General features: G+C 35.7%; 1 protein-coding gene and 1 pseudogene across 1 annotated transcript; both read left to right on the top strand.

Moving 5' to 3' along the window:
- Nucleotides 1-317: 317 nt before the first annotated feature.
- LOC110605104 (secretory carrier-associated membrane protein 3) lies at nt 318-6,311 on the top strand. Its single transcript, XM_021743426.2, has 14 exons — nt 318-479; nt 615-710; nt 1,426-1,488; nt 1,717-1,824; nt 1,920-1,982; nt 2,752-2,785; nt 3,155-3,277; nt 4,758-4,820; nt 4,955-5,048; nt 5,274-5,319; nt 5,409-5,476; nt 5,593-5,641; nt 5,821-5,886; nt 5,991-6,311. Exons 2-14 carry the CDS (start codon nt 654-656, stop codon nt 6,075-6,077), a joined length of 921 nt encoding a protein of 306 aa, XP_021599118.1. The 5' UTR covers nt 318-479; nt 615-653; the 3' UTR covers nt 6,078-6,311.
- Nucleotides 6,312-11,332: 5,021 nt separating this feature from the next.
- LOC110604504 lies at nt 11,333-11,986 on the top strand (annotated as a pseudogene).
- Nucleotides 11,987-14,607: the final 2,621 nt, after the last annotated feature.

The raw sequence follows: 14,607 nt of genomic DNA, 5'->3' as shown, positions 1-14,607 counted from the left end.
TTCCGTAATTATAATTAGATATATTATTATAATAATATAAATAAAAATAATAATTTTATTTGATATTTTAATAATAGGTTTTGAATAAATTTAAATTAAATGATGAATTGTAATATTTTTAGAATGTTATATAGTTATGGAGAAATTTAACTTAAATCAAAATAAAACATTAAAATATAATATATACTTCAATTTTTTTTTAAGAAATGAGTTAAAGATGAGAACAATGTTTAAGGTAGGAAGAAAAGGAAGAACATCACATCATATTTGAAGAGAAAGAAGACAAGAAGTGTAAAAACAAAGAATACAAGTTGGAAGCTTAGTTTGCAATGTTGTTATTATTCAAAATCTTGGAAAAAAAAAGGTGTAATCTTTTTTAAAAAACATTAAAATCGTCCCGCCGTTTACAGTAACCCAAAATTGTAATAAGCCGACCACAGAATTCCAAATTCTCTCTCTCACTCTGTGTCTATAGACCTGTATGCCAAAGCTTTCTCTCTCTATAATTTCTCTTTTATTTTCCTTTTTTCGTGTTTAATTGCCTAACTTTTTTAGTTTGAAAATTGCTTCCTGCTCAAGCCTTTTTGCCTTTCTATTCTCATCCTTGTTTGCAGTTGTTGTGTTTCTCGTCGGGTTTCTAAGTGGTTTATCTCATGGCTGGTCGCTACGATCCTAACCCTTTTGATGAAGAAGAAGTTAACCCCTTTTCTGTGAGTCTCTTCCTCTTTACTTTCCCTTTGTTATTCTAATTTTTGGGTTTTATTTTGTATGATGGACGGATGAAGTTGGAAATTTGGTGGTTTGGTTTTCTGGGTTATGGGTTTTAGAATTTATGCTTAAGTACTTGGGAATTATGAGATTTACTGGCTGTTGAGCTTTAGTGGTTGATGTAGCTTTTTGATGTGGAATTTATGATTTGATTTGGTGCTTTGGTTTTTTCAGTTGCAAAATCCTCAACTCTCCCTCTATGCGTAGCTAATTTTTTCGCTTTGCCGCAAATATTTTACGTTTTTGAGTTAGTGTGAAACTACGAGGATAATTAATGTAATTAATATTTGTATGATGGTCTGTGAATAAACATTCTGATTATCCAACTTAGTATTGTGATTAAGTGGTTTGATGATACTGTTATGTGAATTGTGATTGTGCATGCCGGTCTTCTTCTTTAAGTACTGTGAATTAGCTCAGAGGATAGCAGATAAAAAGCCCAACTTTATCTGCTTGAAGAAAAATTTTGGAGACTTGGGCAACGTGGTTAGCACAAGTTTTTTTCCTTTGAACAGTTCATTATCTTTTCCATATGTGATCAATGTACATATGATTGGCTACTTGATTTTTTCTTTTCTGCCTTATATTTCTAATATTTTTGTTCTTTATACTATTACAAAGCTAGCAACTTATGTTTAATCTAATTTTTGTAACTAGGATCCAGCTGTAAGGGGGAAATCATCGGGTCAGAAGTTCAGTGGAGGTGCATTTTACACATCAGTAAGTTCTAATTATTTTTCCAAAAATAGATCAATGCTTTTATGTCCAACATATAAGTGTTGTTCTTACCTTTTGGAATTACAACTTTTATTTAGATCAATGGGTATTATTTTGACCCAGCTAGTTGGTAGTTTGTTTAGGTTTCTTCAACTATTATCTTTGCATGTAAGCTAACTATTTATATTAATCAAATTAAGAACTCTTACACATAATATTTCTAATTTTCAGAGTGCTCCTCCAGCTTCGAACTCTAGGCTTTCACCACTTCCTCCTGAGCCTGCTGATTTTGTATATGATCATGGTGCAACAGTTGACATTCCAATTGATTCAAATACAGTAAGATGAAATTCTCTGGCTGTTGAAAACCCTCATTCATATAAGCCGCCTGTATTTCATAAAGTTTTTTTGTTTTTAATACATTTTCAATTTAGGATTTGAAGAAGAAGGAAAAGGAACTCCAAGCTAAGGAGGCTGAATTGAGAAGGCGAGAGCAGGTATGTGTCAGTAAAAATGAACAAATTCAAACTTTTGTTATGTGACCATGGACCTAGCTTTTGCATTTCCACAATACAAATTTTTATTGTATGATAATAAGTCAATTTTAGAATTTTTAATATCAGTACTGTAGAGGTTTTTGCCGGAAAGCAGCACAGAAAATTCTCCTTTCAAATTATCTTTTTACATTACAAGGTGCTTGAAGTCAGGTTTTTATGCATTTAGAGTGCTAGTTTGCATTAGCGGAGGTATGACTTTTATGCAAGTCAAGTAAAAGGAAATTGTGAGGATGTACTTACCATTAGTCCATTACCCTCTGAAATTTCATTGTCACAAAATTTATTCTTAGCGATTTCTCAGTTTCTTTCTAAAAGCATCAATTTGAGTTTTGGAATTATGAATATCAGTGACCTTCTATTGTGGGTTTTGATTCAAATTTCTTCTGCTCTGTTATAAGATTAAATGCTGGAGCATCTGTCATTTGGATGCTAATAGGACAAATATGAAAAAGCATGCTGGAGCATCTGTCATTTGGATGCTATTAGGACAGATATGAAAAAGCTTTTGCTGAAGCTTTAGTAATTTTACAGATCTTGTTTAATTATTTTTAACCTGTGTTGGTAGTATTTGCAGCATTTTGGAGTAAAAGCTTGTTAGCGACTTTCCTTTATGGTTGTTTGACCTTACCATAATAGCTTCTGTTTAGTGACTTTCCTTTTGATTTGGATCTTATAATATCATTAACCTGTCTTTACTGGTGCTATTAAGGATGTAAAACGGCGGGAAGATGCAGCTGCACGAGGTAAGATGTTCTTAATTTTTTAATTAGCCATTGATGTTCATTACATGTCTGGCTCGGCATTTGTGTCTTTTTTCATTTCCAAAGAAGAGAAAAGATGCACATAATGAAATAGGTCTTTTGTCTCTTAGATATTGTTCCATACTTCTACATTTACAAGTCAACTTAGCCCTTGTTTCTTCTTAATTTCGCATCCTACTATCCTGCAATGTTTGTCTCCCACTCCAGCTCTTTTTGGGTGTAATTTGGAAGCTAAGTTTTGTTTGACCATATTGTGTAAAATATTGTGGATTGATTGTTTTCTTCAGTATTAGTGGCTACCATTTTAATTCTGCGGTATAATTTACATTCTAGTTCTCTTCTCTTTTGCAGCTGGGATTGTCCTAGATGAGAAAAATTGGCCGCCATTTTTCCCCATTATCCATCATGATATTGCTAATGAAATACCAGTTCATCTACAAAGAATTCAATATGTTGCATTCACAACATTTCTAGGTATGTTCTTATCAAATGCTATTTGCATGCAAATCACTAGGTTTGTTTTTATGTCTTAGTGAGAGAAAATGAGGTTATATTATGGAGAACATTGTGTTGTGCTTGTTGATTTTTTGCCCCTTGGTAACTTGTCGAAGTTGCAAAAAAGAAAAAAAAAGAGAAAGAAGATATTGCTAGCACAATGCTTGTCAAGAGTCCCCCTTTCCCCTCCCTGCCCTGCCCTAACAGTAATGCTATCTTTTTTTCCTTTCTTTTTATTGGGGTGGTGGTGGGGGGGGACAAGGAGAGAGTATTTAACATCATTGTGGCTGATGACTTTTACACATTACAGCCAATGAAATGGAATTTTCCTCTTTTTCCTTTTACTGAACTAGTGTGCTTGCATATTGAGCAATAATTTTTAACATGAAGCATCCACAGGATTTTTCAGTTCATTTTCAGTTAACATGAGACTGTTCTCAATGATCAGTCACCATGTAGAATTTTGTCATGGTTTCATGATTAGGTTTAATTTAGTTTCCAGGATGTTTGATATCAATTTTAGTAAAGAGCAGGCCTTGGGAAGTTTAAGGCTTGTCAATATGAAAGTTGTGGCTATTTCATTTTCTCTATTGTATATCATCATTTTGGTAAACCTCAATTCTTCTGGATGAAGTGCATCTGTTCCTTCCTCACTGCTGGGTTATGAGGCCAACTACAAAAGGGACCAGCTTTTTCATTATTCCCTGTTTTAGTCTAAATATTTATGGGGTCTTTTGAATTGTGTTTCCTCCTGTGAGCTTCTCTTGTGGCTTATGGCTTTTACGTTGTGGCATTTACTGGTTGTCTCCTCACAAAATTGGTGCATTACTCCTAGCTTGGGAAAGTTAACATCACATTGTTCCATAACACACTTCTGCTTAGGAATGTGACCGGTGATTTGTAAAGTCAATCTCGAAAGAAGTGATTGAGCAGTTACTGTTCTAAAGGCAGAGAGAAAAAGTTTTAAGTTGATCTTCTATTGCTTATGTTTTCAAGCATATTTCATGCCTACTCATTTATGGTTAGGATCCTGGGAAGGGAAATCTGAGGTGTAAATTTTTGCATGAAATGGTGGCTTTTGATGTTGAATAATCTGTTGGAAACTTAGACTTTATGGTGCGAAATTTAAACTCATGAAAACGAAGAAATGCAATCTGTGGTTAATTTTGTTAAATAAGCACAATGCAGACCTGGATCTTGATTGCTACCATATCTTTCTATCTTGATTGAATGGCTCCATTGGAATTTCTGGTCTTCTTGCGGCTTGCTGTATTGGAACAATTTTTTTTGGGTCAAATTGTGTAAGGTGAGTGTCTTGCGTATTTCTTCTTTGGGTTTGTCATGTATGGTTCAGACAATTATCGATTTGCTGTTCTATCTTCTATGTGGAAAGTTATTTGATATTATGCATCGAGGATGGACCAAGACAAGTGATGAGTGACATTTGTATCTTGTGCAGGATTGGTACTCTGTCTTTTCTGGAACATTATAGCTGTTACGACTGCATGGATTAAGGGCGAAGGTTAATTTAGAAATTTATGTTTCACTTTTCTTCTGCTCACAGTTTGTTTTGGCCAAAATCTGCTCTCAATTTTTACTATGTCAATGATGTCTTAAAATGCTATATAATATGATCTTATCATGTTTTTGTCCTAGGGGTGAAAATCTGGTTTCTTGCTATCATTTACTTCATAGCAGGAGTTCCTGGGGCATATGTTTTGTGGTATCGTCCACTTTATCGTGCATTTAGGTAATGATTTCCCCTGTTGTAAATTCTATACCTAACTGTCTCATGGTTGATGAGGCCAAAAATATTGTTATAAATCATAAAAAAAAATGTGGGATTCTTTTGAATCATCTGTCATTTATTTATTATTCACTTTCTTGGGTTAGATTATTTTTATCTGTTGGCTATACTTGTACAGTCTATAGGTCATTGTCATAAGTAATAATAAATGAATGTGCATTATTGCAGGACTGACAGTGCTTTAAGGTTTGGATGGTTTTTCCTGTTTTATTTGGTAAATCTGTCTTTCTCTCAGTTTATCTTCTATTCTCCTGTAACAACCAATGAATCTCTAATTTCATAATTCTTTTTTACGTCTCACAGGTTCACATCGGCTTCTGCATTGTAGCGGCAGTTGCTCCTCCTATAGTTTTCAAAGGGAAATCTTTCACGTACGGTTCCTGAAGCATTTTAAGTGTCATGTTTATGTTAAAATTCTTCTTTGTCTTCAATGAAGAAGCTTTTTGAATATGTGCTGACGTTTTCCTTTTTCGATTCTTTGGAACAGTGGTATCCTGTCTGCAATAGATGTTTTGGGTGACCATGCCTTGGTCGGCGTGAGTATATCTAACCTCCAGAATATACTTCTTTGGTTAATGACATGATACTTTCTGATCCTTATTTTGCCATTTTACTCGGACATATGGTCTGAACTTGGATATGTTTGAAATCAACATATCATTATTGGTAATGCTCTCTGGCTGAACTGTAATAATGGTTGTTTCTTTGCTTACAGATATTCTACTTTGTTGGATTCGGATTATTCTGCCTTGAGTTGGTGCTTAGTATCTGGGTTCTTCAGGTCCATTTCTATTACTACTTTCTCTTATTGCAGTAAATTGTCATGTAAATTTCTTTCTAATGGGCATTGTTCTTCATCTAACTTCCTCGGCTTCATGTGTGCAGCAAGTATACATGTACTTCCGCGGCAGTGGTAAAGCTGCTCAGATGAAGCAAGAGGCTGCTAGAGGAGCTATGAGGGCTGCAATTTGATGATCCTATGCTCACGCATTCTGAGCTTATGTGTGGGTTAGGTTGTATATTGCCCTTTGCCACGTAAATTTCGGATGGGAAGATTTGCTAGGCATGAGACTGGCTTTTATTGTTTATCGCTTGTTTGAGTGTTTGTAAATGCTTTTACTTGAAATATTTAAGGCTGCTGTAACCTTGGATTTGTTTATTTCTTTTTTCTTTAATTGGAGAAATTAAAGCTGTGTTTTTGCCAAAGCTTACGTAGCTCTTGAATATAAAGTTGGAGACTTTAATATCTTGGAGTTAAAGGCTCAGACTTGAAGTTTACAAAATGGGCCTTTGCAAGACTTGTACTTTTTGAATCAATTGGCAAAATTTTTATTTTTATTTATTTATTTATTTATTTATTTTTCTCTCTTTTGAACTGCAATCGGCAATGATGCCGACTTGCTTGGCGGCGATTCTCCCGTCTCCTTTATTTTCTCCCTTTAAGGCGGCAAAACAATTTTAAAAGGATAATTGGTGTCTGCATCAGAGAATGTTTTGCCACATGAATTATTTTTGGGTTTTCGAATTATATATATATATATATATATATATATATATATATATATATATATATATATATATATATATATATATATATATATATATTTTAAATTTAATAGTTTATCTTTTAAAATTTTAGTTTTTATAATTTTTCATTAATTATTTTAGAAATAATTATGAATTAGGTCAAAATTAATACTCGTATTTTTTTAATTTTTAAAAATAAACAGTTTATTTTTTATTGTTTACCAATTTTTTTTTAAAAAATACTGTTTTCACATGAATATTTTAAATTTAATAAAATTAAAATATAAAAATAAAATTTTAAAATTTAAAAATAGAGTGATATATACATACATTAATTTTCATATATATAAAAAAGTTTCAAATATAATATGTACCGTCAAAAGCCGCACATCCACCTAGTCTTTGCAACGAAAAATCTAGAAGACCAAAACAAAACATTATCCACTAAGACGACTTCTTACTTGCCAATACCAGCTGGAGGTGAAACGCTGCGCTTGACTTCTCCAGCCTTACGTCTAATGGGTAACCCTTCACTCAGCTGCTGCTCATGCTTGCCTCCGTACCAGTCCCCACCAACGCCGTAGCTTCTCCGTCTCTCTCCGAACTCGGATCTCGGTGATCCGAAGGATTTGTTCATGTCGAAATGATTACCAGTATGATCGGCTAGGTGATCGACAACAACGTTTTCCAATTTTCTTTTATACCCAGAATCGGATTTAAAGAACCTGTTCAATCCCGATGTGGCTGCATGGTAGTTGTGCTTCACGACACTAGGATGCACTTTCCTGGGATGGCTATCTTTGCCAAAGACGCTAATTCTCCGGCCTTTTCCAAACTCATTTCCGGGTCTGACCATCCCAATGGCACTTGCACCGCTGTTCTTGTAATTGAAGACGGTGGTCTTGATGGTCTGTAAGTGCCGTTCGCCAAAAACGTGTCCTTTTATAAATCCATTGGCGGGTCGGACCACCGCAATTACACAATTTGCCCCACTGTTCTTGTCCTTGAGGACGGTGGGTTTGATGGGCTGTAAGTGTTGTTCGCTGATATCATGGCCCTTTCCAAACCCATTCCCGAGTCTGACCATGCCAACACCATTTGCACCACCGCTATTGTCGTTGAAGACGGCGGGTTTGACAGGCTGCTGTTTGCCGAGTTTGACCACGCCAACACCATTTGCACCAAGATTCTTGTCATTGAAGACGGTGGGTCTAATAGACTGTACGTGTACGTGCTGTTTGCCGATAAAACGATCTTTTCCAAATCCATTCCTGGGTTTGGCCATCCCAACACCATTTGCACCACCGTTCTTGTGGGTGAAGATGATGGTATTGACGGGTTGTAGAGGGAAGGGTCCAGATAGATAATAAGGTCGAATTGCAATACAGCTTGGAATATAAATAAGAAACAGAGTGAAGAGAAAGGAGGTGGAAATGAGGGGATATTTGGAATGAAGATTGCTCTTGAGAAACACCATTTTTGCAGAGAGTGGTGCACTGGTGATCTGGTTCATGCTGGTAAGTGGTGAGTGGCTGACTTGCTGATTGCTGTGGAACTGGCGATAGAAAGACCTTAGCGAGTAGCTATATATAGTTGCGGCTGCTTGCTTTGCATTAAGTTTCGCATATCCCGTGTTGTTAGTAGGGGCAAACAACACAAATAAATAAAAGAAATAAACAAAAGACGACAAAATGCGACAAACCTCTACGTGGAGAAATCACGAACTCTATCCACTGGCTTCTCGCTTAGACACCAATGTCGGCGTCCGTCACCATCGAGCTGATTCCAAGTGTATCACGCAAGTTCTCCGCCACATCATTACAGCAAAAATATTTTGCTGGTTGAAAATAAATAAAATATTATTGGACGTATGCCACTACGTGATTATAACACCACTATAAGATTATTGTGCAATAAGACAAAGATGACGACAGGTAGTGGTAGGAAATGTTTCCAAAATGGCGGTAGCATGGGGTGTACAGTGCGTGTGACCTTGTCTCTACCAAGCAAACCAATTCTCTTGAATATTGGCAACAAAAGAATAAAATAAAAAATAGAAACGGCAGTAATTAAATTATTAATTTTAGATTAATATATTATTATTTGTATCAAATTGCTGAACATCATAAAAGGTTGCTGATAGAGAAGCAGCAACTTATCTAAATGATGACTACATTTATTTATTAATGCTCTCCTAATAAAACAAATCATAAAATTAATAAGTCAAATGTGATGGTGTCTAATCTCTAATATCTGCACGAAAGATAAACCGCCGCCAGCATGTGATCAAATTACCATTAAAGAAGATAAGGGGTTGAATTAATTATGGGATCCTGGAAATTCAATTTTGGTACATTGCTAATTGCAAATTGCATTTAAGTTCATGGGTTAATCAATAATTAGCTCTATTTCAAGTAGAAAATTAAGGATGGAAACTCAAATTTGTGTGTATTAAGACTAAATCAAGTCAGATTAGCTAAAAGTCAGCTCTTAACCATTAGCTTTTGGGTCATAAGAATTACAATTAAGGCTGCAACAAATAAGAGCAAACTGATAGTATTCTAGAAATGATCCAAACAATAAAGACAGTGGGTGGGGACAACATTTGCCTACCAAACCTCATCATAGGACCAATACTAATGGTCTATTAACCATATTATTTACCAGTTAGGACGGTTGATTGATGCACACACACATATGTATCCTACTTTCGCAGTGGAAGAACAACTCAAATCTAGGTGTTTAATTGAAGACAGGCAAGCTTTTGACTTTAAAATTTGCCATGCCCTAATCAAAAGGTCTTATGAAGATGAAAGGAAAAAAGTTATCTCACTCATCACCAACTCAAGGATATGTGTTAATTAGGTTTCAAAAATTAATATGGACAACTCATATTACTTGTAAATTTGCATACTGGAAGTCGGCAAAATTTTCTTCTTGAAATTAGTAGTGCATCCATCCCATGCATTTTGTATTTTAAAATTAAATTTTTATTCTATTTTCGTTTTCCAAAAGGGAAGCATCATTTATTCATAAAACAAAAAATCTAAGGCTAAATACATCATAGAATTGGGCTTAAAACAACCCAAGAAACAAGGAAGAACATCAAAAAAAGGTTTAAGGGCCACAAGTTATCCACCTAGAGGGATTCAGGCTCAAAGAGAAACCCTGGTGGACGGACCACAATGGGACAGAACAGTGACCATACCAAGCCAGATGACTGGAGCTAGGACCAGAAACTGTTGTTGCCTTAGAGGCCACTTCACTGAACCTTGCCCGATTTGGCTTTAAACTTATTGAGGATCAAAGAAGAGGCCATGCAAGTCATTACCCAATGGCAACCAAACCCACATCATGCCAAGAACACCATAAGCAGAAGGCACCCAATTGAGTACAATGGGACCAAATCTCTCAAAGTAGAGCTATTGACTTCTTGGTCTTTAGTCTTTGTTTGGTCTTTTTTTATATAATTTTTACTGCTTTTTGATGTATTTACGGCTTAAAAAAAATTAATCCAATAAAAATCATCAATTCAAAAGCCTAAAAGTCTAGAGAAAAAGAATACTGGAATGTACGGCAAGAGCTTTAAATTTTTTATTCTAATATACAATATATATTACATTAATTTAATATATTAAAATAGATATTTTTACTTAAAAAAAAAAAAAACCATAATTACACAACGACGTCAGATACAAGTCTATTATGTATGTGCAGTTTGTTCTTTTGCTCGAGAAGTGAGATTATAATATGTAGTTTGATTCAATGTTCTTTTGCTCGAGGAGTTTTCAATGTTCTTTTGCTCGAGAAGATTGAGTGCAAACTGATATAGGATGACAGTATCCAGGTATTCATTTATTGATGAATTGGTTCTTGACTGTATTTGTTCTAGCTTTTTTAGATATTAATACTCATGGTTTGTTGGATATTATGAACTAATAGGAACTCTATTGCGCGATAACATAAAGGACAACCTCCCTCTCAAACTTTTCATATGACCTCATGGTTCCTACAAAATTGGACTTTTGCTGCTTCTTCCTCAACTATTGCTGCTACACCAAATTCAGACTACCTACGTTCATAACAATGGCCACTAGAAGAATGGATGAAGGTCAATATGGATGCATCTAATGGCCCGAATTTGAGTTTTGTGGGTTTATGCGCTATTTTACGAGATTCATATGCGGAGTTGTGGCAGCTAAAGCCTAGCGTTATTTAGGTTGCTTCTCAGCAAAAAAACGTAGAAGCTATTGACACTGTTGAAGTGTTAAGTTGGATAAAGTATGAAGGTTGGCAGCGGGTTTTGATTGAATGATCAGATGCCCTTTCAGTTGTTTAAACAATTAATTCATAAGGTTTACCGTTAAATCATCATTTGGTTTGATTGTTAGTGATAGTAAAAATTTTTAAAGTGAGATCGTTGATATTAAATGTTATTTTAGTTATAAATCTGCAAATATAGTTATCCATTTATTAACAACATATGCACATTCCGAGTCAAGTTTTGAGAGTTTGATATATTAATCCACCTCTTTCTACTGTGACTTCTTTAATGTAATAATAAAATCACAACTGTTTTCTAAAAAAAAACTACTACTTTAGATTCAAAAGAGTCACCACCATGCACAACTGTGTAGACTCAAATCCTTAAATACACCATTTTTACCAATAAATATTCCTTTCATATCTGCACCATTTCTTCCTCTTATCTAAAATCCATCTCCCAAAATGAACACCTTCACTTGTTTCTTTCTCTCGGCCACTTTGCTTCTCTTAGCATCATTCTCCGCTGCGATCCGACCCGAACCGAACCCAACTCATCCAAAAGCAAGTCCACCAACCCAAGAAACAAAGATGGTGGGATTGCCGGATTCTTCGAGCCAGGATCCGGGTTTGGGAAAGCGTGGAGAAATGGGATAACTGGTGGCGGGTATGGTGCTCCAAATGGAAGCTACTCAAAAGGTGGTATTACAAGGCCTAGTATAGTATGCAAAGAGAAGGGTCCTTGTTACAAGAAAAAGCTAACATGTCCTGCCAAGTGTTTCACCTCCTACAATCGGTTGGGAAGGGCTCCGGAACTGGTGGCGGCAGCGGCAGCTGCACCATGAACTGTAAGAAGTGTATTGCTTATTGTTAGAGGAAATAGGGAAGAATGGATGGATTCCGGCCGGTGATTTGCTCTGCATTAAAAATAGAAGATGTTCAAGTATGTGATCTAGTTTCACCTGGAGTTTGAATTGGCGGTTTTGAGATTTATTTTTGCAATCGGTGTTGTTGTTCTTGGTCTGACAAGAACATAAAACGAAACAAATGTGTATTTTTTTATTTTTATAATTAGGTTGTCAAATATGAACAAAAAGTATATTTAAAATAATTTAGTTTCAGTATTAAAATAATAATAATGAAAAAATTATGAAGTATATGAGTAGTTAAAATTTTGAATTCTTTTATAGTTCTCTTTTCTGTATAAGATGCCGTAAAGGTTAGTTTTTACAGTTTCCAAAACCAGGAGTGGCAAGAAATTGATGTTGTATTTCTACCAATGAGAAGATGAAGCTATCTTCAGTTTAGGCTGGCTTTTAGCAGTATAACGCCACTGCCACTTCTCGCCCACGATTTTTGGTAACAGCTAATGCACAAGGAATAGCATATACGGCAGAGGTCACTTTCATGATGAACCGCAATGTTTTTCTTTTCTTTTTTTTTTTTTTTTTTTTATAACTGCATGTATTTTCAATTCACAAGACTTGCTTATGAGTCTAAAATTGGAACAATCTTCTGAGTCTAAAATTGGATAGTCTACTCTTTCTCATTTCCAACAACTTCATCTGAGGTGGGGCCACAGACCAGCGTGGGACAACAAGTGGAACACTGAACACTGACACTCTGGCCAACCATGTGGCTGGCTGCTATATTCAATAGATTATATTAAATGCCCACGTGAACCATAAGCAAGAATGCCATATTTTCAATTCAATCTTTATGGGATATACCAAACTAGCATCCTCTTTTTCGCTTTAATTTAAAAAAAAAAACAACTTTAGTTTCCAAATACCTATACCACCCCCACTCATCACCACTTTCCACCTAAAAGGCAAGGACAATATCGTCAACAAATAGAGGACAAAGCTTCGTAGCCAAAGTAAAGGGTGCAACGAACCTAGCATATGCAAGCCACCTCACCTTTGTCTCTCTGTCTCTCTGTCTCTCTGTCTCTCTCTCTCTCTGTATATATATATAAACAAACCAACTCCCCCACTAGACATCACTCACCAAGAACAGGACACAAGCACAATCCTCTCTCTATCTAGCTACAAAGCTTGCAGTCTCTGAAAAGAAGAAAAAGGGAAAATGGCAGCAGCTGGTGCTAGGAGAAATATGATAAATGGTGGAAATTACTCGCAGCGTTTAATCCCCAAGAGAGGTCAAGTGAAGGTGGCAATAGTGTTGGGTCTTGCTCACTCTTTTGCTTCTATCTTTTCTACTCGCAGCAGAAGGGCTGGTTTGCTCAGTTGATTAATTATTAGCTGCCTGCAAAATTTTGGTTTAGAGAGATTAGAAACTTAGGAAGGAGAGCTGTTTGTTTTATCTTGCACCATCCATCATCTGTAATCTAATGATGTTGATTATTTAATTAGTGTCTCTTTAGTTTGTACAGAAAGAAGTTTGGTTATCTAATGGGATTCCCACTTTTCTTTACATCCCACTAATATTTCTTGCTTTTGCTTTATCTGAAGCTTTAATCTTTATCTTTGATAGGAATTATGGGGTTAATAGACTCAAACCTGAGCCTTCTATATTGAAATTGATGTCTTGATAAGCTTTAATCTTTATAAATCTTTAAAATATATATGCACATTTCTATATCCCTAGATTTCATATAAGCCTCATAGCAAGAAGAAGAAAGTGAGACTTATGCTATGTGCAGAGTAGGGGCATATATCGTAATGACATCAAAATCACAGGGCCGTAATTAACCACGCCCTCTATATGATCCCCCAAGGATTCGGTAAACAACCCCAACTCAACTCAGAGCCTCCGCTTCTTCTTCTAATATCTTAATACTGCTTTCTCGAGAGAGGGAGAGAGAGAAACATGGCAGGCGCAAGAGCAGCTGGAGTTTATCTAGCTGTCCGATCCCGAAAAGAGGGCAGGTGAAGGTGGATATAGTGGTGGGTTTGGCTCACTCTGTTGCTTCTATCTTCTCTCTCAATAGTAGACGAGCAGGACCTGCTTCTCTTTTTTCTTAGTTATAGCCACCACTTGTTTATAGAAAGACCCAATTTTGGATGATTTTGTGAGGCAGCCTTTTGTACAAAAGCTTGCAGTTTTGCACATGAATGGTCATCTCTTGCTTTTCATTCTTTTGAATTTTTCACTATTATGGCTATTAAAACCTGAAAGGCAGTTCAATGAAGTTTGGTATGCTTGTTTGAGTATTAATTATTTATACCATTTAATTCAAACTTTAAGATATATTACATATCATCTAGATTACAACACAATTAGCAATTGATGATCAGGACCTGTAATACTACAAATATCAATATGGCAAAACAGGTGTCGGTGTACTATGTGGCTGATAAAGCTGTGTCCTTCATTTTTCTTCAGGCTTCTAGCTTTCTAATCTTTTATCTATCTCCATTCTGTCCATATTGGTTTAGCAACAGAAACCTTAAATTGCAGGCTGGCTCCAAACTCTTTTGATTCAGAGGTTAAAGAATCAACAATAGGTGCCTTGTCCCAATCTATCCAATCCTAGCATTGTCTCTGCCAAAAACCAGGGTGGTTGCCCAGTTCACTGCCACATAAAATCTGTAGCTTTTTTTTCAATTTAGGGATGGGAGACTTTTTATTTGTATCTTTAGAGTTAGCATAGAAATATTTACAGATTTAGGGTTGGGATGACAGGTAGAAGCCGAAAAACTTGTTTTGCGTCTGTTTGATAGGCGCCGGAATCTGGTGCCACTTTAAG

Source organism: Manihot esculenta, chromosome 17 (assembly GCF_001659605.2).
Source record: "Manihot esculenta cultivar AM560-2 chromosome 17, M.esculenta_v8, whole genome shotgun sequence".
Classification (NCBI taxonomy): domain Eukaryota; kingdom Viridiplantae; phylum Streptophyta; class Magnoliopsida; order Malpighiales; family Euphorbiaceae; genus Manihot; species Manihot esculenta.
Note: the sequence above shows the minus strand (reverse complement) of the source record. Positions and strands in the feature narration are given on the sequence as shown.